Genomic DNA, 22,059 nt, shown 5'->3' on the forward strand with positions numbered 1-22,059 from the left:
TCCAGCGCCGTCAGGCTCGCCTCCAGCAGCTCGGTGGTTTGTATCTTTCTTGCTCTTAGGAGGAAGAGATCCTGACAAACGTGGGTTAATTGACTGAATGAATGTCCTTCACATCAGGAGAGCAGTAGGATTTTACAGGCGCCCCTGGAGAAACCGGAGGGAAACGAGGAGCGGAAATAGCGAACGTAAGCGGTCGGCTTTGCAAACCCAGCGGGCGCCGGGCGATTGTAGAGCACGTGTGCATACCCGCCCCGCCGGAGAAATGCGGCCCATAAGTCAGGGTTGTGGGCCAGGTCTCGAAGTGTCCGCAGTCCTGTAAGAAACCACAGCGGGTGGGGGGTGGGGGGTGGGGGTGGCGGTATCGTTTTGTAAAAAGCAAGGAAACGGAAGGGAAGCTGTATTGCCCGTGTTTCCTTCGTCCAGGGTTGGAAAGCGGGTCCTTTGGCAGCGCCCTTTGCTCGCATTTCTGTCCCCGGGTTCCTCTGTTCTGTGCACCTTGGAGGAGCTCGGCCCCGGGGAGTTCCTTTAGAGGGTGGGGGCCAGGCCACCCCAAAACTACTGAGACCCTGGAGTGAGGCCTTGGTAAGTATTAGGGGGACAGCGGCAGACGCTAGCAGCAGCGGAGCCTTCGATAGCTCAGTTGGTAGAGCGGAGGACTGTAGTGGGTTGAGCTATGGTAATCCTTAGGTCGCTGGTTCGATTCCGGCTCGAAGGACTTCGGACGACATTTTTAACTTCCACTCATTCAGAGGAGAAAAGCTTACCTAGAAGCCGACTGAGTTGCGTACGCACTGCAGATGTTCCGTGAAACATATATGCAGTAAATAGGGTACGGGTACGCTCTCTTGGGGGTTACATGCAAAGGAATGTTAACCTATGCTTATAAATGAGGCTTATTATTGCTTATGTGTGATTATTATATGTCTGCTTTTAAAAATCTTGCCCGCGGTCCCCCTGCACTTGAGTGCAGTGCTAAGCTAAATGAATGTTCTGAATTGCGGTCGGTTCACTGGTCAGTGGACACCCCAGAACAACCTGTAAGGCAAAAAGAAAGAAGCCAACAGCGACTGGGGGATTAGCTCAAATGGTAGAGCGCTCGCTTAGCATGCGAGAGGTAGCGGGATCGATGCCCGCATCCTCCACTCGGTTTTTGGCCGGGGCACTGGAGGATCCCTGAACCGCGGGAGAGTGGCTGAAGCTGGTGGGTGTTTTGTAATACACAGAGGAGTACGGTAGGCAATCGTCAGCTTCACACACGGTCTTTTTATTTTGCAGGTGAGTCTTTTCCAGTGTCCTTCTTGGTCACTTCGTCTTTTCCTCCTCCCGGTGGGCAGGCCGTTAACCGTCTTCTGAGAAGACGCGGGCGGAACCCTCCCACCGGGCCCGCAGGTAGAGCCCCCAAACAGCACGGGCTCAGGTACCCGCTAAACGTGCGAGGGAACCCCGGCGTGCTGGCCAATGGCAGCGAGCCTTACTGGGCGGGTAGCCAGCTGTCCCCGCGGCCAATAGGCGTGAGACTTCTTGTTTCCCGGCAGAGCGGGGTCCCGGCACCACGGCGCTCGGGTTTTGTTTGGGTCCTGGGTGGAGGGCCCGGGTGCCGGGGCCCAGGTGGCGCCTCGCTAGCGGGAGAGGGAGCGGGATCACCGGCCCGGAGAGAGGTGAGGGGCTCTGCGTGGAGTGCGGGCCCCGGCCCCGCCCCCTTCTCAGCCCCTGGCGGTCCGGAGCCCCTCTGGAATCCCACCCCACCCCGCCCCTAGCCCGGGGTGCCCCCGGCCGCACCCCACTCCTGTGGCCTCCTCTCTTACCCGCTACGCCCTGCCTTCCTACCCTCCCGCGAGTGTGAGTCCGCCCAGAACCATCCCAAGCCAACAAACCCCACCCTGGCCGGGACAATCTCGGTCCTTGTGTGAGGGTCCTTCAGAGTTGTGGGTCGAGAAGCCATCCCCCTGTCCCCAAGTAGGTCTCTATCGGCCACATTTTTTTTAGGGATGCTCAGAACACCCATTAGTAACCCACAACTACCAAGGTAGCTTTTTCAGGGGCCTCACTGCTCACAGGACTGGGGGTGAGGGGGTGGAATAGACCCGTACCCTAGCTGGGTTTGAGCTGCAGTCTCCAGGTGAGCAGGTGGCTTCTGCCCAGTTTCCTTTGGCTTGGCAAAGGCCACACGTCTAGTTTTCCTCCCTGATAGGCACGAGGTAGTAACAAAAAAGTTAAGAACCAGCCCTTCCAGGGCTCAGGGGAGCAACAGAAAACTGCCTGGTCAGTACTTGTGAGGACAGAGGAGTGGAGAGAGGAAGCTGCCCATCCAAAGTTAGAAACGTGGTTCCCTCCACTCTGCTCTTCTCCAGAGTGGGGAGCCCGTCTAGGAACCAGAGATCCAGAATGGCCCATCTCTCAAGATGGCCACATGTGGTGGTGGGTGTATCTTGGCTAGATTTGGGCAATCTGACCTCTCTAGCATCTCTAATCTTTGGGCTGCAAAGAAACTTAAGAGTCTAGTGTTTCTCAGCATACTTTAGCCACTGAGTATTTCATTTTGGAATAGCCAAGCTGTGGTAAAATAGGGTCCTTTGAGGTCAGTTATAACCCTTAGTGTGGGGACAGAATACTGCTTATTCTTGGCCTTTGCTGGAAGCCCACTTCTACCTCTTTTTAAGGCGGAGAGAGACTCTTGTTTCTTAGGGCACTCCCTAAGAGCAGCTCTCATTCACCCAGAGATACTCAAAGAACGTGTTTTCATTTTTCTTCCCTCTCCTCCCTACCCCACCATTTTTCCCCAGCTCTCAGGGCCTGAGTGGGGCAGGAGGATGCTTTCCCAGCCGCACCATGGAGCTGCGCTGTGGGGGATTGCTGTTCAGTTCTCGCTTTGATTCAGGGAACCTAGCCCACGTGGAGAAGGTGGAATCTGTGTCTAGTGATGGGGAGGGAGTAGCGGGTGGTGCCTCAGCCTCCACCAGCAGCATTGCCTCTTCCCCTGACTATGAGTTCAACGTGTGGACCCGACCAGACTGTGCTGAAACAGAATTCGAGAATGGGAACAGGTAAGAGGAGAGTAATGGAGGGTAGAAGAAGGAAGAGAGGCTGGCCCCGCACCCCTGCTTCAGTTAGCCCTTTGACTGAGAGTTCGTGCCAGCACACTACCCTTCCCCTCCCACTCCCCCTTCCTCTCCCTCTCTCCCTCCCTCTCTCCCTACCAAGTAGCCCTTTCCCAGTTTGGCTTGCTCCAGCCCTCCCACATCGCTCCTCTCCAACCCTCCCCTGTAGAATGACCTGTCTCTCCTACTCTGGCCCTCAGGTCATGGTTCTACTTCAGTGTCCGGGGAGGAACTCCAGGGAAACTCATCAAGATCAACGTCATGAACATGAACAAGCAAAGCAAGCTGTATTCCCAGGGCATGGCCCCCTTTGTGCGCACACTGCCCACCCGGCCACGCTGGGAACGCATTCGAGACCGGCCCACCTTTGAGGTAAGTTCTCCATGAGGAGGATAGACAGACTTGGGTGCTAAAAGCAGATGAGGGAAAGGAAAGAGGAGTCCCTTCGATACAGCGTGCTGGGCAGGCGGGACACCAGGTTTTGGTACCAGCGTCCCTCTGGCGCCAGCTGGAGTCCAAGATAAGCCCCTGCCTCGGGAAGCCTAGAAGGATCTGGCTGTCACGTGGAGTTTCAGAGGGAGGGACGTTGGTAAAAGTGATGAGAGTGTGAGGTCAGTTCCTGGTGACCCCAGCAGGATCTTAGTTCTGACACCGATGGCATGTTGCCCCTCCCTCTTCCTCCTCTGCTCCTCAGATGACAGAGACGCAGTTTGTGTTATCCTTTGTTCACCGTTTCGTGGAAAGCCGTGGGGCCACCACCTTCTTCGCCTTCTGCTACCCCTTCTCCTACAGTGACTGCCAGGATTTGCTAAACCAGCTGGACCAGCGCTTTCTGGAGAACCACCCTACCCATAGCAGGTGCCAGCCGCATTCTTACTCCTGTCATGCCGTCCTGGACCACACGGCACCTCTGCTACTCCTGGAACTTGCCCTAAGAGCCCTGAAACAAAACCTCATCTGTTCTTTTCTCTGTACAGAATGTGGGATTTGGGGTATCTTTGACAGATGTTTCTGTGTGACCTGGATCTTGGCATTACCACCGCTCCACTCCACTTATCCAGCTGCCTACTTCAACCCTCTTAGTATCCCAGCTCCCATCAGTTACCCAGAATTTAGCCAGCACTGCCATTGCTCAGCACACATTTGTTTTTCTCCTGCCCCAGCAGAGGCCAACTCTCTGTGTCTATGCAAAGTAGTCTATCCTAGGGCACCACAAACTGGGGAGAAAAACAATAAGTTTATCCTGTCCTGTTCCCTGCATTCTGGCAATGTAGACCCACCCACATCCTCAGCCTCATTTAAAACTGTGCGAGACTGTAAAGCCCCAAAGGTTAGGGTGAAGTACCAGATCGTACAAATCCTGGGCTCATGACAAGGCCCACCTGTTGGTAGGACTTCAGGGACTTCTCCTGGCTTAATGACTTTTACCTTTACAGCCCCCTGGATACCATCTATTACCACCGGGAGACCCTTTGCTATTCTCTGGATGGACTTCGTGTAGATCTGCTAACGATCAGTTCCTGCCATGGGCTTCGAGAAGATCGAGAGCCCCGCCTAGAGCAGCTATTTCCTGATGCCAGCACACCCCGACCATTCCGTTTCACAGGCAAGAGGGTGAGTAGAAATAGCATAAAGGTAGTACCTTGGCCTTTGCCCAGCTCCAGGCACTGCTGGTAGCTTAAGGCCATGTTATTCCTCAGCCCCGTGGACACTGCCTCAGCCTGCATTCTGAGGCAAGTGTGACAGCTCCTACTCCATTTGCAGACTCAGCCAGCTGGAAATCCAGTGGCTGTTTCCACCTCATCCCACCACCATCCCCACATGGTTACCGTGGAATATAGAGCAACTGACCTAATAACTGCTCTCCTCTCCACCTCAGATATTCTTCTTAAGCAGTAGGGTACACCCTGGGGAGACTCCATCTAGCTTTGTCTTCAATGGCTTTCTGGACTTCATCCTTCGACCTGACGATCCTCGGGCCCAAACCCTACGTCGCCTCTTTGTCTTTAAGCTGATTCCCATGTTAAACCCCGATGGCGTAGTCCGGGGCCACTACCGGTAAGAAGCGTCCCCAGCCCGCCTGGATTGTTCCCAGTCCCCTCACGCCCTGCATCTCAATGGAAGACTGTCAGCCTCTCATCTAACGTCTGTGTTCCCAGTCCTCTTGCACCCTAACAAGGGCAAGTTCATGTGATCCTCCAGTGACCTGAGAAGGAATATGATCCCATCTAGTGGCACTCTCTAGAAGGAGAAGAGCCAGACTCCCCGCAGGTCCAGCTGAGCGGAGGGCGCTGTCTTTTAGGTTTCTATGGGATGGGTGACAGCTGACCACGGAGAGGGCCTGGCCTCGATTCTTTCTTTCCTAATGCACCCTCAGCCTCTCGTGTCACAAGTCAAGTCTTGTTTTCATCTACTCTAGTGTCTCCTTCGCCGGCCCAGCCCTCTAGACCCTGCTTTGGTCCTTGTTTCCCTACAGCACAGACTCGCGTGGAGTGAATCTGAACCGTCAGTACCTGAAGCCTGATGCAGTCCTGCACCCGGCCGTCTACGGGGCTAAAGCTGTGCTTCTCTACCACCACGTGCACTCCCGTCTGAACTCCCAGAGTCCCTCTGAGCACCAGCACAGTCCCCATCTCCCTCCTGATGCTCCCCTTTCCGACCTTGAGAAAGCCAACAATCTCCGAAATGAAGCTCGCCGTGGGCACTCGTCTGACGGGGAGAACCCTGAGGCCTGGACACAGACCGAGCCAGCAGAGCCGAAGCACCACAGCGTGTGGATTATGCCACAACAGTCCACTGAGGCTGAGCATCCAGACCCCGACACCATCCCCCCCAAAGAGAGTGGTGTTGCTTACTACGTGGACCTGCATGGACATGCCTCCAAAAGGGGCTGCTTCATGTATGGAAACAGCTTTAGTGACGAGAACACCCAGGTAGGAATCCACAGGTGGTCATGTGAGTGTGGGACATGTTGCAGGCTAGGAAATAAAGGTCAGGCCACAAACGGAGGGAAGGGGGCCTTCTGGCAGGAAGGCCTGGGGCTGCAAGAGGTACAATATCCTGAGCGAGCTCCAGAGAGCCAAGAAGGGGCAGCACTGGGCCCCTCAAGTCTCAGTCATTACGTCATGACCTCTGAAAGAGGGTCAAGCTTTCGGCATCCTAGTCTTTTCTAGGGTTTGGGAAACCAGGGGAGGAGGAGAATTTTGCATTATTGGAGAGAAGAAGGGCTTAAAAAGAGGTAGAATCGTACCTTTCCAACACCTAGAAATATTGTCAAACATTCAGTGAGAATTTACGAACACTGACTACTGCTGATGGTTCTGAAGGTGTCTGCTGTGTTTAAGGCACGTGGCCGCATGCTTGGCATCTCTTCCTTGTCCCCCTCCCTTCTTTCTCTGTCTCTCCTTCTGAGTTGCCTTTTTCCTCGCCCAAACAGGTGGAAAATATGCTGTATCCAAAGCTCATCTCCTTGAACTCAGCCCACTTTGACTTCCAGGGCTGCAATTTCTCAGAGAAGAACATGTATGCCCGAGACCGCAGAGATGGCCAGTCTAAAGAGGGAAGCGGCCGGGTTGCAATCTACAAAGCCTCAGGGATAATCCACAGGTTGGGTGGAAATTGAGATACAGTTTGTGAAATAGCTTCCCAAAGAAAACAATACCTAGCCGAGGGCGTTCAAGGGGCAGGGATAGCCGAAGTCTTCTCAAAGGACAGATTCACAATTAGTGTTATTGTCTTTAGTCTGGGACACTAAAGGTCCCTTTTGGGGACCTTCTTAGGTATATGATAAAGTGCCAAGGTCAATTGCTAGTTGCTAGGGATTAGCACTTTCTATTTGTGTATATTTTTTCCCAAATGATTATCTCATAGACCACCTAGTCTGTCCCCCCGTGGTTCTGTCCAGATTCTGTCTGATAAATGTCTCTGTGTCTTAGCTACACACTTGAATGCAACTACAACACTGGACGCTCAGTAAACAGCATCCCTGCCGCCTGCCATGACAACGGACGTGCCAGCCCCCCTCCCCCGCCGGCCTTCCCCTCCAGATACACTGTGGAACAGTTTGAGCAGGTATGCATGCAGGGGATGAGTGGGGCAAAGGGAAACCGCAAAGTCTGGAAAGGCCTTCACTCTTGCTACCTGACTCTAAGGTCCTCTGAGGAGAGCCGCACCACTGTCGCTGTCTCATCTCTCAACCACTGTGGTTGTCTTCCTCGGTTAATAGGCGCAGGCCTCTGACTGTAAGAGTACTGAGGGGATGAGTGGGCACTATTCTGACCTCCCCCCAACCCCGCCATAGCGAATCCCCGAGCACATCCGGGTCAGATTCTTCACCTCTGAGCTTGTCTTCCTCCTTCTACTGCATTTGTTCACTACTGACCTAAAAGTACCCCCTCTGCAGAGGTACCTGATGATCCTGGTGTCCTAGGGCACACAAGAGGAGTAGAAAGAGCTGTGGGTTATAGAAAAGATCCCAATGCCTTCTCCTGCTGGGAGAACTCCTGCCTGGTGCCAGCCAGAAAGCCCACCTGCCCCTGCTCATAATGGATGGGGGCCCCAGATGGGCAACAGTTTAGGGAATAGCTCTAAATCCACTTGCGATAAACAGCCTGAGCACTAAAGTTGGGATCCTCATCGAGCAAATGTGAGGCCAGCCTCTCCTTCCCTTCCCCTGTGCTGTGCACCCCAAACCAACACAGCACCCTAGGTTGGAAGACCAAGACACTGAGCCAAACCAGACTCTTCCCACAGGTGGGACGAGCTATGGCCATTGCAGCTCTGGACATGGCAGAATGCAATCCATGGCCCCGAATTGTGCTGTCAGAGCATAGCAGCCTCACGAACCTCCGGGCCTGGATGCTAAAACACGTGCGCAGCAGTCGAGGCCTGAGCACTACTGTGAACACGGGTGTCAACAAGAAGAGAGGCTCTCGAACTCCACCCAAAAGTAACAAGTAAGACCAGCAGGGTGGAAGGGAGAAAGGCTGTGATAGTGGAACAGGGCTCTAGAGCGAGGAGTTCCAAGGAATTTGTGTGATTCCCAACTTCCAAAAGGACCACATGGTGAATATTTCCAGGGGAAACTTAAATTAGTAAGATCAGTGCATTTTTTGGAGAATGGGATCCTCTTCCCTTTTACCTGGAGCTGCATACTTCCCAGATATCTGAAAAGCAGGCTAGGGGATTCCCTGCTCCAGAGCCCTGCACAAAATCAAATACAATTAGGGTGCGGGTGGGGGCAAGTCTCAGCTTCCAGTGGTTGTGAATGACTGAGGGGTCCAAGGGCAGCACCAAGGCATTAAAGGGGAATTCGCTGGGAGTTAAAGCTGCCCAGGGACAGCCCTTACGGCTCTTAGCGTATTGTCTGCAGGAGCATGTTGTGTGAACAAGGGCTCCCAGGCATCCTGAGATGCCCCAGGTTAGGTACCTTATCCATGGACGTAAATCCCTCCCTGCTCCCTTGGAATGAGTCCCTGTGCCTTTTCACTCCAGAGGTGATGCTTTACTGAGCATCAGACCATGGGGAAAGACTTGCAACAACCTCCCTGGCCCAGGGTTAACTGGCATCTGCTTCTTTGCAGTGGACTGCCTGTTTCCTGCTCTGAAAATACCTTGAGCTGCGTGCGAAGTTTTAGCACTGGCACAAGTGCTGGTGGTAGCAGCAGCAGTCAACAAAATTCTCCACAGATGAAGAACTCCCTCAGCTTTCCTTTTCATGGCAGTCGGCCTGCAGGGCTGCCAGGCCTGGGCTCTAGCACCCAAAAGGTCAGCCACCGGGTGCTGGGCCCCGTCAGAGGTAAGCTAGTCTGGGAGCCCCTGCAACAGGTGTTCAGTTGTTTGGGGCATTGCTGGGGGAAGTGAGAGCTTGAAGATACACACTTGGCCTGGGACCGAGGGGTGAATCAATAAAATTAGTATATAGCAGAATCTACAGCCTCTTCTGCGACCTTGGTGTTCCCCGCGGCACGAGCTCCAGACGGTACCGTGTATGGCATAGGCGGGAGTCCGCGGTATCTGGGTTTCAGCAACTGCTGGGAGGCAGGAAAGTTTCCAAGGAAGAAACACTGGCTAGAGCAGGGTCACACTGAGACATGGAGCCTCCACGTCAAGGACAGGGTCGGTCTTGTTGGGAGCAACATAAGGAGATGTCCTCACAATCCAAATCGCAGCACCATACAAAGATGGAGAATCCTATCCAGGGTCTCTATGGGCTGAAATTGTTCCTGGCTTCAGAGCCTGTTCAGAAAGTGTTATCAGAAGGATGCCAGCTCTTCCAAAGAAAAATGGAACAACTACAGACAGCTCCTGTTCTAGGCTTACAAAGCAATAGTCTAGCCCCTTCCAGCAGTGGTCACAAGTGCTCAACTGTGCCCCTGGGTTTGGCCAAGGAGACCCTGCTTGATACAAGACAAGAGATTCTGGGTCACAGTGTATCCCCAAAACAGGTGGGCCTTTAGGGAAAAAGAAGAGGAAGGGACTCCAGAGCCGTTCCTCGGGAGTGACCCGGACTGTAGCAGGGAGACAGTTGCCGGGCCACTTCTGGAAATAACACTAAATCAAAAATCAACATTGTATGTGGCTTCTGGGCTACAGCAATCTTGCCAGAGTATGGAGGCTTAAATGCTAGAACTAAGCTTTGCTGGTCTTCAAGCTGCACTCGTCCTTGTTAGCACTTCCCTGCTACTCAGCTTGCAACAAAGCTTTCGGTGCAGAGCAGAAACATGCACTGGGGTCAGTGGCTGTGGAAATCTGACTACTAGTTAGAGCAGCCACAGGAGAGAGAGCAGCGGGCCTTACCAGCTTTGACCAGTAAGATGTTCTACCCCTGAGAAGCTCCATAGTTACCTCTGCTTATGTTCCAAGCCCCACTCTTAAGAGAGTCTGTCTTCATTGGGAAAGGACACTTTTGCACACTGTTTGATAGAAGGAGAGTATTAAAGCAATAATAATGCCTTATATTTAAATAGCTTTAAACGGTGAACAAAAAAAAAAACAGTATCGCATATTTATTTCATTTAATCCTCACAAAGACCCTGTGGGATAGGTGGTATTTCCACTTTTCTGAAGAGGAGACTGAGGGTGTTTAAGGGTAACTTGTCCAAGATTGCGCAGCTATTAAGTGGCAGTTATTCAAACTTAGTCTTTTCGTGTTCCAATATGCTTGAGTTTCCCATCTTAAATCTGTATATTTTTTCTTCTTTTAATTTTTCCTTTTAACTCATAGAAGGAATATTGGCACCATAAATTCTCCTTCCGTGACTACAAAAGGGTAATAGTAAAGAGCCTTTTCTAGGTCCTCACTGGAGGATTCTAGGCAGTTTTTAGTCAGTGTTTTATTAACATCTTCCCTGCCCCCCCGCCAAATGCAGAGTGTTGTATTAAGCTCCTTGAGTGAGAGACATGTATTCTGTTTCTTTGTTACTTCCCCCAAATAACTAACAGAAAATAGGCATAGTCAGTACAAAGTTAATTCCTGGTTGACTGACTTGAAACTTTACGGGGGACACAGGGCAGTAAACACAACGTAAAAGCACACACTCATTATAAACATACAGGGAACGTGGGGAGCCACTGTTGTAGATAAGCACAAGAGTAACCACCCAAAGAATGATCATTGAGAAATGGTTTTGAAGAATGGGTGGTGGTGTATGGTTTTAACAAAAACATTGCAGCGATGACAGTGACAGCCAGGACCAGAGCTGCCGCGTAGAGAGGACCACAAGCAGGCACACTGGCTGGTTCGAGGGGCCAAGCCCTTCCCGTGGAAATCAGCAAGACAGGTGGGTGGAAGGGGCCGAAATGTCTTGAAAACAAAGATGATGCGTTAACGAGACATGGCAATGACTGTGTTTCTGAGAATGATGGGAACAAAAGATTTGTTTAAGAGAGCTATCTGTGAACTGTTTGTTTATATATAAATCAAGCAGGGACAGGGAGGTGGGATCCTTGCAGTAGTTTATACATGAGATAACTAGTGCCTATACCAGGGTCTGTGAATGTACATACTAGAAATAGAAGTGGCAGGCTTCAGTGGTGGTGGAAGAGAGACTAAGAGAGCTTCATGGCTACAAGCTAAAGGAAAACGTCATGATGACAGTAAGACATTGTTGGAAGAAAAGTGCTGAGTTTATCTACTTTAGACGTGCTTGGATGTCATGGGCTAGCTATATGGAGGTGACCTACAGGCAGGGAAAGGGCCAAACTGTAGAAAAGATGACATCAGGGTTGGATCTAAGAGTCATCCACGTACAGGTGAAACCAAGTGAGAAGCCACGTTCCCCCAGGTAAATGAACTTAGAAGCAGAAAGAGAGCTGGTCTGAGTACCAAGACACCCTAGGGACTTGCATAAATATTTGTAAGAACTAAGAAACTATGTCTCTAAAGTCAAGGGGTCAAGAAGGTTCCTAATAACACCAAACAGGAATACTGTAAGGAGTTGAAAGATCAGATCTGGCAATCTTGACTCCTGTTCTCCTGAGCATTTGCTGGTGCTACAGTTTTACCACTTCATCTCAAAGTCCCTGATAAGACTCCAGGATGGGAGACTGGCCCTGGCTTGGGATAGGGACTTGTGATGCAGCTGTGGTATGTGGACATGGCATCTTCAGCTAACCCTTAGAAAAACTTCCTTATTTTGTTCGTGTGATTTATCCTATGCTGTAGCTTTGTGACATTTCCTGGTTCCACACATCTGGCCCCTGGGCCTTTGCCACATCTGGGCATACTTTGTCTTCCGAGATAGGAGGAACACAACCCTCATATCTCTAACTATAAAAGCAGCTATAAATATACTTTCCAAATCCCAAAACTGGGATTGCGTTGACAAGGTTTTTTTTTTTTTTTGACTTACCAACTTATTTATAAGAAAATTCCCACTAATGTATAAAAATTTTATCACATTTAACCGTACGTTTAATTGACTATCCTTTATTGGCCAGAACAGAACATGAGATTGGGCTACCCAGAAAATTTCAGAAAAGATCTAGGTAGCCCAGCCAGAAGCTTAAGTTAGAAGTTCAGGGAACTAGTCTGGCAGGGTCTGTCCTCGGAGGCTGGGGGTGACATTTTAGAAGCCAAAAAGTAGCCAACTTGGGGTGAGCAGGAATGTTGCTGGGGCAGGAGGCTGGAAGAGCCTGAGTAAGCCTTGCCTCCCAGCGCCCCTGACCATAGTGCCAGGATCTTCCTTACCTCGTTCTCCCCCTGCTGCAAAATAGGTCCCGAGAACCGCCTTCCCAGACCCGTGGTCACGTCCCTGACCGCGGGGCTCAGAAGCGCAGCCGGCACTATCCGCAGCTGCCACCGAGGAGCAGGAGGGAGAGCTCACTGGGGAACAGCTAAAGTAACAGCTAAAGTGTGCGATTTCCTGGTGCAAAAGCAGGTGCAGACAGCTCAGAGGAGGACCTGCTGGGGAGAGGGTGGATAGTAAACGAGCTGCTCCTCCTCTTGGCTATGTATTGATGAAAACAGGGCTCGGACTAGAGTGAAGCCAGTGAGGTGCCTAGGACACACGATTTAAGAAGGCACTCGCTCTCAGGGTCAGGCAAGGGCCTCCTTAAACTATGCACTCTAGGCGCCTCGCTCGCCTCATACTAGTCCTGGCCCTGGATTCAAGCAAGTCTCACTCAGTAACTTAAATTTATTCCCTAGCCCTCCACCCTACCCAGCGGGATACTGGTGTAAAAGACAAGGGACTTAAGTGTAAAGCGGGGAGCCTTCAGCCATCAGCCTGCCATGGCCACTCTAGTCCCCCCCCAGCTCTGGCACTTAAAGCTGAGGTTACCAGAATTCTCTCCTGGCCTCTGTGATGCCTTGTCTCAGCTGACCAGCAGCTTCTGATAGAGCAGCTAAAGGCCAATGGTGAGTGGAGGCTCCTTTGAGAAGTGAGTCAAAGGACACAGGAAGAGTGCCTCCAGCACCATCACCACTCTCACTTTTTCCCCTGCAAACAAAAGTTTTGTGTTAAATAGAGTAAAACTTATTTGATGGCAGGAAATGTCTCCTAACACATCTATTTATTCCCTTAGCACCTAGCCCCAGGCCTGGCACTTATTAAATGATCTGCAAATATTTGTTGAACAAATAAAAGGCAAGAAGTTGAAGCTGAATGAAGGCTTGTCTCGCCTGTCCACCCCACACAGGCCATAAATCAGGTCTGCGATCATCCTAGGGATCCATGGAGATCTGGGGTGCTACCTGTAGGGACAGTTCTGAAGATGTTTTGGAGGGATGATGCACGACCTAGGCACAGATTACACAACTGCTCCTCGAAATTGTGAGCCCTTAGAATATCCATCCTGACTCATACATGGTGAGGCCAGTCTGGCTCTATGTCTCAGGCCTCTGCCCCAGGACTGTCCTGCCTCTCCCAAATGGAACCTAGCGGCTGATTATCATAAAACACCATCTCACAACCTCTAGATGCAGAGCTGTTCACATTATCACTTGCACTCAGCCTTAAGGCACTGTTTCTCTAGCTCAGAACCAAGAAAGAAGAGAGTTGGGGCTCCTCCCTTTAATTCTTGTCACAGTGGAGACTGGGTAGGCCTGGATTATACCAGGGCCCAGAAGCCAAAACATGAGAAACTGGGCTGTGTGCTCACGCTGCCAAATTCACAGGCAGCCCCCGAACCTTAAGACAGTCTTTTAAGAAGTGATGACGTGTTACCTTTAAATGCCTTCTACTTTCCAGATCAGGCCTCTCTCCTAAACTAGAACCGGTCTCCTACCCTGAAACTCTCCTTAGGGGCAGGATTCCTGAGTTGTATCCTTAATATCTTTCCCTTGATCCTTACATTTCACACTGGCATTTTTTATATCATTTGCCTGTTTTGCTTTGTATCTTCTTAAGTGCCACTCAGTTCCTTACTAGAACCTACAAATGTCCCAGAGGCCTTCACTCAATTTCTAGACTGCTCTCTTATCCTTCCTTGGGGTGGGGTGAGGCTTCATCCCTTAACATGGTTTCAACATCCTTCTGTGTATAGATATTTCTCAGATCATCTATTAACATGGTTTCAACATCCTTCTGTGTATAGATATTTCTCAGATCATCTATTTCCTGCTATTTCCCCCTCTGTCATTAAAGTTCATTATTTCTGCCTACTGTGCACTATCACTTGACATCATCTTGTCATCCCTGTTTGAACCAAAGAATTACCCAGGTCTAGGCTCTATCTACAGTGTCTCGTAAGTCATTGGTGGTGGGTAATGTTTCGAGTTATGTGACTGTGGCCATGAGTCTCTGACTTCGGTTGTTTTGTTGACATCGCTGTGCCAACTCTTACTAGCCCCCTAAGGTCTGGTTGTTTTTGGCTCCTGTGTGTGGTCTTAGACTCTAATTGGTACCCAGCATCTTGGCAAACTCCTCAAAGCTAGCGTAGCTTCCATCCTGAGATCTCTCCCTTTCTTCTCGTCCTTATTCATACAAGTATCAGTTTTTTAAAATTTGGTTTGGGACCTTCCAGAAGTAGCCTTGTCACTGCTAGTGTAGCTAGACAAGGTAAAGTTACTGTCACCTACTTCCTACTTTAGAGCCTTTTCACCTGTAACACATGTTGCTTTGTTAGAAGTCAACTGGCATTGTGGAACCACCATCGAATTCAGCTCCACAAAGGTTAATAGCTCATTCCGTTTGACAGCATTTGGTACCTGCTCTCTCCCCCTGTGATAAGGAAGGACCTGCCAAGCCTGAGAATCTCCCTACCTCACCATCTACCCCACTGGGACCCCACCTTTCAGAATCTGTAGCAGTGAGGCTCTAGCTACAAAGAAGGGACCAAGAGAGCTGCCCCACAGAGTATAACCATATGCCCTTAGACAGGGATTGTTGAGCCAGCTTACGGTCTACAGTGGGTGTCTGCTATCCGGGTAAACAAAATGTTTATTAAGGTCTCTGGTTTTCCAGGCAGTACTTTACAGGCACTGGGATGTACAGTATTGGAAAAGACAAGGTCCCTACCCTCAAGAGACTCAAGTTCCAATTAGAATATTAGCTACCATTTATTGAGCACTTACTATGCGCCAGGCAGTATTAAGTACTTTACATGTACTAATATTTAGTTAAGGAGACAGAAACCATAAACAATTACTAGCCAAGTGAACAAAGGACAATGAAAGAAAAGAGAAGAATTAATTCTACTGTTAATGGTCAGCAAGGCTTCACAGAGGTGACATTCGAGATGGGACATATAAGATGTCCAAAGTTTCACTAGAAGAGGAAACAGACTTTGCAGAGGAACCACATAGCTAGTAGCCCGAGAGGCTATAGCAGAGGGTGTGAAGGATCAAGTCAGCATCCTACTAAGGATGTGTAGACTGGACCCACAGTGGGCGGGGCTCTGAATGCCATGTTAAAAAGTTGAGACTTTATCCTTTAAAAGACCTTCAGTATCTCCCCCTTGCCTGAGCCAAAATGACTTTTGATCAGGTCTGTATTTTAGAAGAATAATTTCTGGCACCTGTGTGAAGGATGGATTGTAAAAGGGAAGAGACTCAAGCTGGGGAGGCCAGTGGGGAATTTTTTTCAAAAGCCTGGATGAGAGATAAAGACCTGTATCTGGATGCTGGCAATGGCAAGGGTGAATAAAGGAGGAAATCAAGTGAAGGCAGAGGGAGAACTGTCCAGATTTGGGTTAAACACAAATCTAAATGTGAGGGAGGAGTCGAAAGGTTTCTAGCAGATTTTTCACCAAGATAGGGAGAACAAAAGGAAGGAGGGGAGAAAATGAGTTTTGTTTGGGTCATGAGAGATTGCCAGGTAGGAACGATCAGTAGACAATTAGAACTGCAGTTCAGGAAAAAAAGGGCAAGAGGGAGACTTGGGAGTTTTGAGTACGTAGAGCAGGAGAGAACCAAGGATAAAATGGTGGGGGACACTGACATTTAGGGGCAGGACAAGTAGTTGAAAAGGGGCAGTTAGTGGGAAGAGGAGAACCTAGGAAAGCCAAGCTCAATAACTTCTTTGCCAGAAGAATGAACTGGTGGGTGAGTAGGCTAGCTCCAAAGAGGTGAAGTAGGATGAGGGCTGGATGAAAACTGGAGAGCTGGAATAAATTATTAGTTCTTTCTACCCATCTTAGACTTACTTCAGAAGAGGGATGCTGGTGTGATGACAAGCTTGAAAACAGGCATCTGCTGACAAGGGAAAGCCAATGGGGCGGGGGAGTGACAATGCCTCACTTACTTGCCCTTTTATCTGCTTTTGTCCCTTCCACTCAGAGCCCCGAAGCCAGGACAGAAGACGGCGGCAGCAGCCACTGACCCATCGCCCTACTTCAAGCAGCCCGGCCCCGTCCCCAACTCCTGTTAGTTCTAACACAGCCTCTTTACACATGGGCTCCTGCCTACTGCCCAACTCACTCAGCATATCAGGTCTGTACCCACTGCCACTGAAATCTGGGTTGGCCAACCTCCTTCCTTCCCTACCTTCCAGGGCATAGGCCAGACTCCTGACTAGGCTTGAAGAAGTCCCTCCGGCTCTGCTGCCACGTGACCTGGACCTCATTCCTGACTTGATGTAATATAGGCCACTCCAGACCAGGGGCATCAGTTATCCTCCTGGATTATCCTAAATCCCTAACATCAATGCCCTTGTACAGGAAGCTGGAGTTTAGTGAACATCTTTGTGTAATAAAATAACAGTTACCACTTATTGAGCGTTTACTATGTGGCAGGCACTGCTCTAAGCACATTATCTCATTTAATCCTTACTTTTACAGTTGAGGAACCTGAGGACTTTTCCTACCTGCTGTTTATTCAAGCTCCCTGACTCCAGGAGCTGGGCAACTTAGACAAAACTGAAGAATGAAAAAAGCATAGGCCTTTCACCTGTCATCACCGCAAATGTTATGTGACCATATCATCCACATAGAGCCTAGACCGTCTGTCTGCTCTCCTTTTAAGTTACAGACCCAGCCGTGTAAAGGACTGGACGGGAATGATTTCTAAGACTCCAGCCTAACATCTTCTACCTCCCTCAGAGCCCACTACTCCCAACCTGTTAACTCTCTTCGATGGGTAGCCCTGACTCCACCAGTCTTGGGTACTGCCGACTTGATCCTTAAACGCTCACACATATGACTGGGATAACTCTAAGGTCTATAAATTCAGAGTCGTTCAGCTTGAGTGGGTTCTGGTTCAAGCTCCAAGTTACTGATCTTCCCCCCGGACCAGACTAGAGCATGCCGTGCTTCTGAACCAGGGGCGATTTTGCCAGGCAGTGGACATTTGTGTGACAGGAGAGATTTTTGGTTGTTACAGTGGGGAGGAGGCAGGGGAAGAAATGCCATCTGCTGAGTAGAGGCCAGAGATGCTGCTAAACATCCTGAAATACACAAGGCAGCCGCCCACAACAAAGACTTATCCAGCCCAAAATGTCAATACTGCCAATATTGAGAAACCCTGATCTAAAGGAAGTTACCTCTTCTCCATGGCCCCATCCTGATATCAGTTTCCTTTGTTCCCTAGGGAGCAGCTGCTCATTCCTATCCTCAGGGGACAAACCAGAGGCTGTCATGGTGATTGGGAAAGGTCTGCTAAGGGCTGGACCTCGGATCCCCTGTATCAGGACCCGACTACAGGTAACATTTTTGGGTCTTCCCCAGTCCCCAGCATAACAACTCTGGCAGAGCCCAGCAAGGTGCTGTTCACCTGGGTAGTGGGAGGGAAAATGCCCAGCACTGCTTTACACCCTCTCCCCACAACCACAGCAGAGAGCTGCTCTGATGCCTGAGTGCCTGTCTGTCCAGTGCTGCACCCCCGTCCCCTTCAGCCAGGTCTCTTGCTTGCTTCCAATCCCAGTATCCCTGCCAGACGTACCCTAACCTCAGCCTGCTAGCTTTGGCTTTGCCTGCCCCTGCCCTTAGCTTCTCCTCTCTTTCTGCCCAGACCTGCCCGAGGAGAGTTCCCGCCAGGAGGGGTCCCGGATTCCCCAGGTAACACATCTGGTTGCTGCTCCTAGGAACAGCTGTACCACCAACTCTGATTCAGTCCACATCCCCATACTAGGTTGACTGAAGTTGGGTATAGGCAGAAGCTGACTGGATGGGTGAAGCTTAAGCTGCTCTGGCAGGGGCTGAGGCAGTGAAGGCTCTGAGGTAGACCTACTAATCCTCCAACATCTTTCTACACCGTGCTTCTCTACTCAGCCAGATCTTGACCGTGGTATAGCCATGAAGGTTAAATGCTGGACCCTTTTGACTCCCCTAGTTAAGTAAAGCTTGGAATGTATAGTCGTAGACTGAACCCAAGAGTTTTCTAGCTATCATCCTGCCCTACCTTCTCAGCTAGGAACAGTGCCCAGGAACTCAAGGCCCCGGTACCCGTGTTGACACCTATAATTACACTCATACGCGTGGATACTAGAAGGAAACCTAGAAGCAAAAAAGTTCATGGAAGAATCCAGCCTCATAGCCTACCCCCTGTCCACACAGGCTAGGCCCAGGTTGGGCCGGGGCTCACCGCCGACTCGCAGAGGGATGAGAGGCTCTTCGGGCCCCACGTCCCCTATCCCCCGGACCAGGGAGTGCAGTGAGCCAGGACCATGCTCCGGACCACGGTGAGCACCAGGGTCCAACTCTTTCACCCCACCTCTCACTTCTATCCCCTTATTCCCATTTCTGCCATTCAGGATCATTTTCTTCCTTCCCTTCTCCCTTTGACCCCCGAAAGACTAAATGTACCTTCATTAAGAACCTAGTCCCTGACTTTTTTCCCATCATGCTGTCAGTCTTCACTCCAACAGACAAGAGAACAACTTCTAGTTAGGCCTAAGGAGCAGGCTGGTCAGACCATTCCTATCAGACCACTGTGCAGTGCTCAACCTGCCTGTCCTCACCCACCTTGCCTCTCTCATCTCCCAGCCCCTGGCTGAAAGACCAGAAGAAGGGTGGAGTTTTCACAACCCTGACTCCTCTCTCTTCTCTGTTGCAGGCTGCCTCAGGCTGGGCCCCCGCGGCCCCGCTCTGCCCCTGCCTTTTCTCCTATTTCCCGTAGTCTGTCTGACTCCCAGTCCCGGATTTGTTACAGTGGGGGGCCCTTGGGCCAAACTGAGGTTTGTTTTGTCCCTAAATCTCCTCCACTCACTGTTTCTCCCCGGGTCTGATGCCTTGACCTTCTTGCCCAGCACATGACCCCGAGATGGGGAACACAGTGAGAAATGTGCTAGTCGCCTTTCTCAGCTCCTGATTCCATGTGACAATTATAACTCCTTGGAACGCCAGCCACACTGTTCTGAGACATTGCAGAGCATCACCTTGAGACAGGACAAAGCAGGGACCTGCCACCCCTTCCCTCCCTCCACAGCACACGATTTTGGGACCACAAAAAAAATCTATATTTTTATATTGGGGGGAGGGAGTAGAAAAGAAAGTAGCCCTATGCTGGGCCCTATTCAGTGGCAGCTTCTTGTTCCATAAGATTAAGGAAGACTTTGAGGAAATAAAAGTTGTTTGGAAAAATCCAGGTGTAGTTGCTTTGTATGTTGTGATGGGTAGAAGGGATGAAGTGAAGTGTGAAGGCCCCTCACACCCTCCATCTTGCCTCAGACTATGTCCTGGAACCCTAGAAAAGAGGGGGAAAGACCTGAGGTAAGGAAAATGCTGCAGCTTTCCTCTGGGGCAATCCTTCAGCAATCAGCTCCCATCCACCCTGTCCCCCCTGACAATTCTCGCGCACACTTATGGGTTGGTTCACAAGACGTTCATACAACACACGCCCCCCCCCCATCCCATTCTTCTCTATGGCTTGGGTCTACACTAGCCAACCCCTAAATCAGTGCCCTGTGCCCCTGAAATAGAATCCTCTATCTTTCCAACCCCTCACAAAAAAAAAATTATGCCTAAATAAAAGCCTAAACAACCTTGGAAAAGTGAGTACTATTTAAGTGAAGAGCCTAAATCCTCTTACTTGGACGGCATCCTCAGTACCTTTATTCCTTCGGGTGTCAGTACCTCCTTGTACCCGTACTATCAACTTGGGCATCTGGGGACCACATGAAGATGGGGACTCAGGGAGTTTCGGGAACCCACCCCGTTCTAGCAGGGAGCAGTTTAAGGGGGAAGGGGGCAGGGCACTCGCTGCTCTGTGCGGATAAAGGGGCCCAGTTCTGGACAGTATCATGCTTGGCCCAACACTTTCTGATTTGAAGTTTCGAACCCTTCAGGCCCTGGCGCGGCCCCGCCACTCACTCTCCGGGGCTGGGCGCTACAGCCCCGGACCGTTACCTGGGGCGGAGAAAGCGCCACTTTCATTCCTGCTTCTTGGGATTGTTGACGGCCACGTAGTGATAGAGAACGACAAGCAGGAAGAGCGACACGCCCAGCATGTTGGCGAAGATGGCGAGCTGCACGTCCGTGATCATGCTGCGGAGAAGAGGAGGGACTGAGCCTCAGACCGGCGCACTCCTCGCCCAGACCAGGACCCGTCCTCGCCCCACTGGCCCAGCCACCGTCGATGGGCCGTGGACCGCGCCTGCGTGCCTCTCACCTGATCAGCAGGGCTCGGCTCCGACACGGTCTGCGGACTAGCTCGAGGTAGGAGACCTGGGCCGGAAATTCGCTGCTCCAGCTCAGTCCCAAAACAGCCACTTCCGGCCGTCAGGCTCGGCCGGTAAGGGCTCCCTAGCCCCCGCGTCTCGCCTGCTCCCGCGGCGCACTCGCGAGGGGCGGGGTCTTGGGCGGGGCTGAGGAGGGCCCGGCCGCCGTAGGGGGCGGGCGGGCTGCAGACGCCCGCCTCGGACGCGGCACGGCGCAACTGGGCGCTGTTGGCGTGGTCCGGGACGCGGTTAGCGCCGCTGGGGCCGCCTCCTTGGAGCCGAGGAGTGGGCTAGAGCGAGGGTGCGGCGGCGGGACCGAGCGGGAGGCTCGGCCTGACCCTAGACTCCGGCACCCCTGTCGGTCGCGGGCCCCCATGCTGCTGCCCACTTTTCGCTTCCTGGCCCGGCCAGGTGCTTCCTTTGCGCCCTGCCCTCAGGGTCCCCTCCCTGGTCCGGGCGGCGGGGAGAGGGGTGAGAGGCGGTGCAGAATGAGGACAGGGCTGGGGCGGCCGGCTAACTCTCCTCGGCGCCAGCCTTTCTGCCCCATATCCGCCAAATAGAACGATCCTGCCTGTGATCTGACCAGTGCCTCCCTTCCGGACTCCCTCCCTCCATCCCACTCTCAGAGGTGGGCGTCGGAAATAGGGCGGACCCTCCCGGAATCAAAACCCAAACCGTGGGACTTCAGCCAAGTGGGAAATCACCCCCCCGGATGTGAGGGAGGGGGGAAAGGAGGAAGGGCTGGGACCAGCAAGAGGGGTCCTGTGGGTAATAAGCAGAGTGGGCCACCGAGGAGAAAAAAGAAAAGATGACTGTGGGTAGATGGCCGACGGTCTCTGGTGAGGGGAGAGGCAGCCTGGGGCTCTACAACCCTCTGCCCAGCCAAAACCTACTCCCCCCCCACCTCCTTGCTTTCCCTCAGCTTCACCATAAAAGGGAACGGCACTGAGCCAGGCTGGGGCCAGGGGCTGGGCTGTTTTCTCTGGAGCTGTCAGGGGTAATGGAAGCCAGTTGCTTTGCGGTAGAGGGGGGCCAGGGCTCAGGGGACGCCTCTGCTTCTCTGAGCCAAAGAAAACTACAGGGGCTTCTATGGGGCTGGAACAGCTGGGTAAGGGGACCGACTCGCTGCCTGTGTGCACGGTGAGCTAAGGGTGCACTAGCCCTGAGTGGGCTTCCCTAGCCTGGGACCATCAGCAGTTTGTCCTCCATGCACCAGCCCAATGACTCCTAAGCTTGGTCTCAGCCTTTAGCAGTCTGTAGTTCCCTGGCCTCCCGTCTCATCACCCAGCCCCCACCCAGTATTTCCCAGAAGTTTTCTGTTTAGAATCCCAAGCCCATGTTGCCTCCACATAACGGTGAAATCCCAGCCGTGTACTCGCTCATGTGTCCCGTCAGTGAGCAGTCTGTCCCCAGCTCTACTCTGGGAG

At 51.7% G+C, this 22,059-nt stretch overlaps 2 protein-coding genes and 2 non-coding genes across 8 annotated transcripts; 3 read left to right on the plus strand and 1 right to left on the minus strand.

Annotated features, from left to right (window-relative positions):
* The first annotated feature begins 625 nt into the window (after nucleotides 1–625).
* TRNAY-GUA (transfer RNA tyrosine (anticodon GUA)) lies at nucleotides 626–715 on the plus strand. The gene is given in 2 exon segments: nucleotides 626–662; nucleotides 680–715. It is a non-coding gene; the product is annotated as a tRNA-Tyr (tRNA).
* Nucleotides 716–1,069: 354 nt separating this feature from the next.
* Nucleotides 1,070–1,142, plus strand: TRNAA-AGC (transfer RNA alanine (anticodon AGC)). Its single transcript has one exon. It is a non-coding gene; the product is annotated as a tRNA-Ala (tRNA).
* Nucleotides 1,143–1,420: 278 nt separating this feature from the next.
* On the plus strand, nucleotides 1,421–20,381 carry AGBL5 (AGBL carboxypeptidase 5). Of its 5 annotated transcripts, none has more exons than XM_068564004.1 (15): nucleotides 1,421–1,658; nucleotides 2,784–3,044; nucleotides 3,299–3,470; nucleotides 3,793–3,956; nucleotides 4,535–4,712; nucleotides 4,978–5,156; nucleotides 5,575–6,031; nucleotides 6,595–6,704; nucleotides 7,034–7,169; nucleotides 7,851–8,053; nucleotides 8,681–8,895; nucleotides 16,318–16,470; nucleotides 17,566–17,678; nucleotides 18,531–18,655; nucleotides 19,030–19,558. In XM_068564004.1, the coding sequence occupies exons 2-15, from the start codon at nucleotides 2,830–2,832 to the stop codon at nucleotides 19,199–19,201; spliced, it is 2,592 nt and encodes an 863-aa protein (XP_068420105.1). In that variant the 5' UTR covers nucleotides 1,421–1,658; nucleotides 2,784–2,829; the 3' UTR covers nucleotides 19,202–19,558. The 5 variants fall into 5 exon arrangements, with proteins under 5 accessions (XP_068420105.1, XP_068420104.1, XP_068420103.1 ...); XM_068564003.1 differs by lacking the exon at nucleotides 19,030–19,558 and adding an exon at nucleotides 20,261–20,381 and having other exon boundaries at nucleotides 1,514–1,658; nucleotides 6,535–6,704; XM_068564002.1 differs by having other exon boundaries at nucleotides 1,514–1,658; nucleotides 6,535–6,704.
* Nucleotides 19,409–20,672, minus strand: OST4 (oligosaccharyltransferase complex subunit 4, non-catalytic). Its single transcript, XM_068564007.1, has 3 exons — nucleotides 20,584–20,672; nucleotides 20,322–20,459; nucleotides 19,409–19,659 (listed from the first exon to the last, which is right to left on the minus strand). Exon 2 carries the CDS (start codon nucleotides 20,456–20,458, stop codon nucleotides 20,345–20,347), a length of 114 nt encoding a protein of 37 aa, XP_068420108.1. The 5' UTR covers nucleotide 20,459; nucleotides 20,584–20,672; the 3' UTR covers nucleotides 19,409–19,659; nucleotides 20,322–20,344.
* Nucleotides 20,673–22,059: the final 1,387 nt, after the last annotated feature.

Source organism: Eschrichtius robustus, chromosome 15, assembly GCF_028021215.1.
Source record: "Eschrichtius robustus isolate mEscRob2 chromosome 15, mEscRob2.pri, whole genome shotgun sequence".
Taxonomy (NCBI): Eukaryota; Metazoa; Chordata; class Mammalia; order Artiodactyla; family Eschrichtiidae; genus Eschrichtius; species Eschrichtius robustus.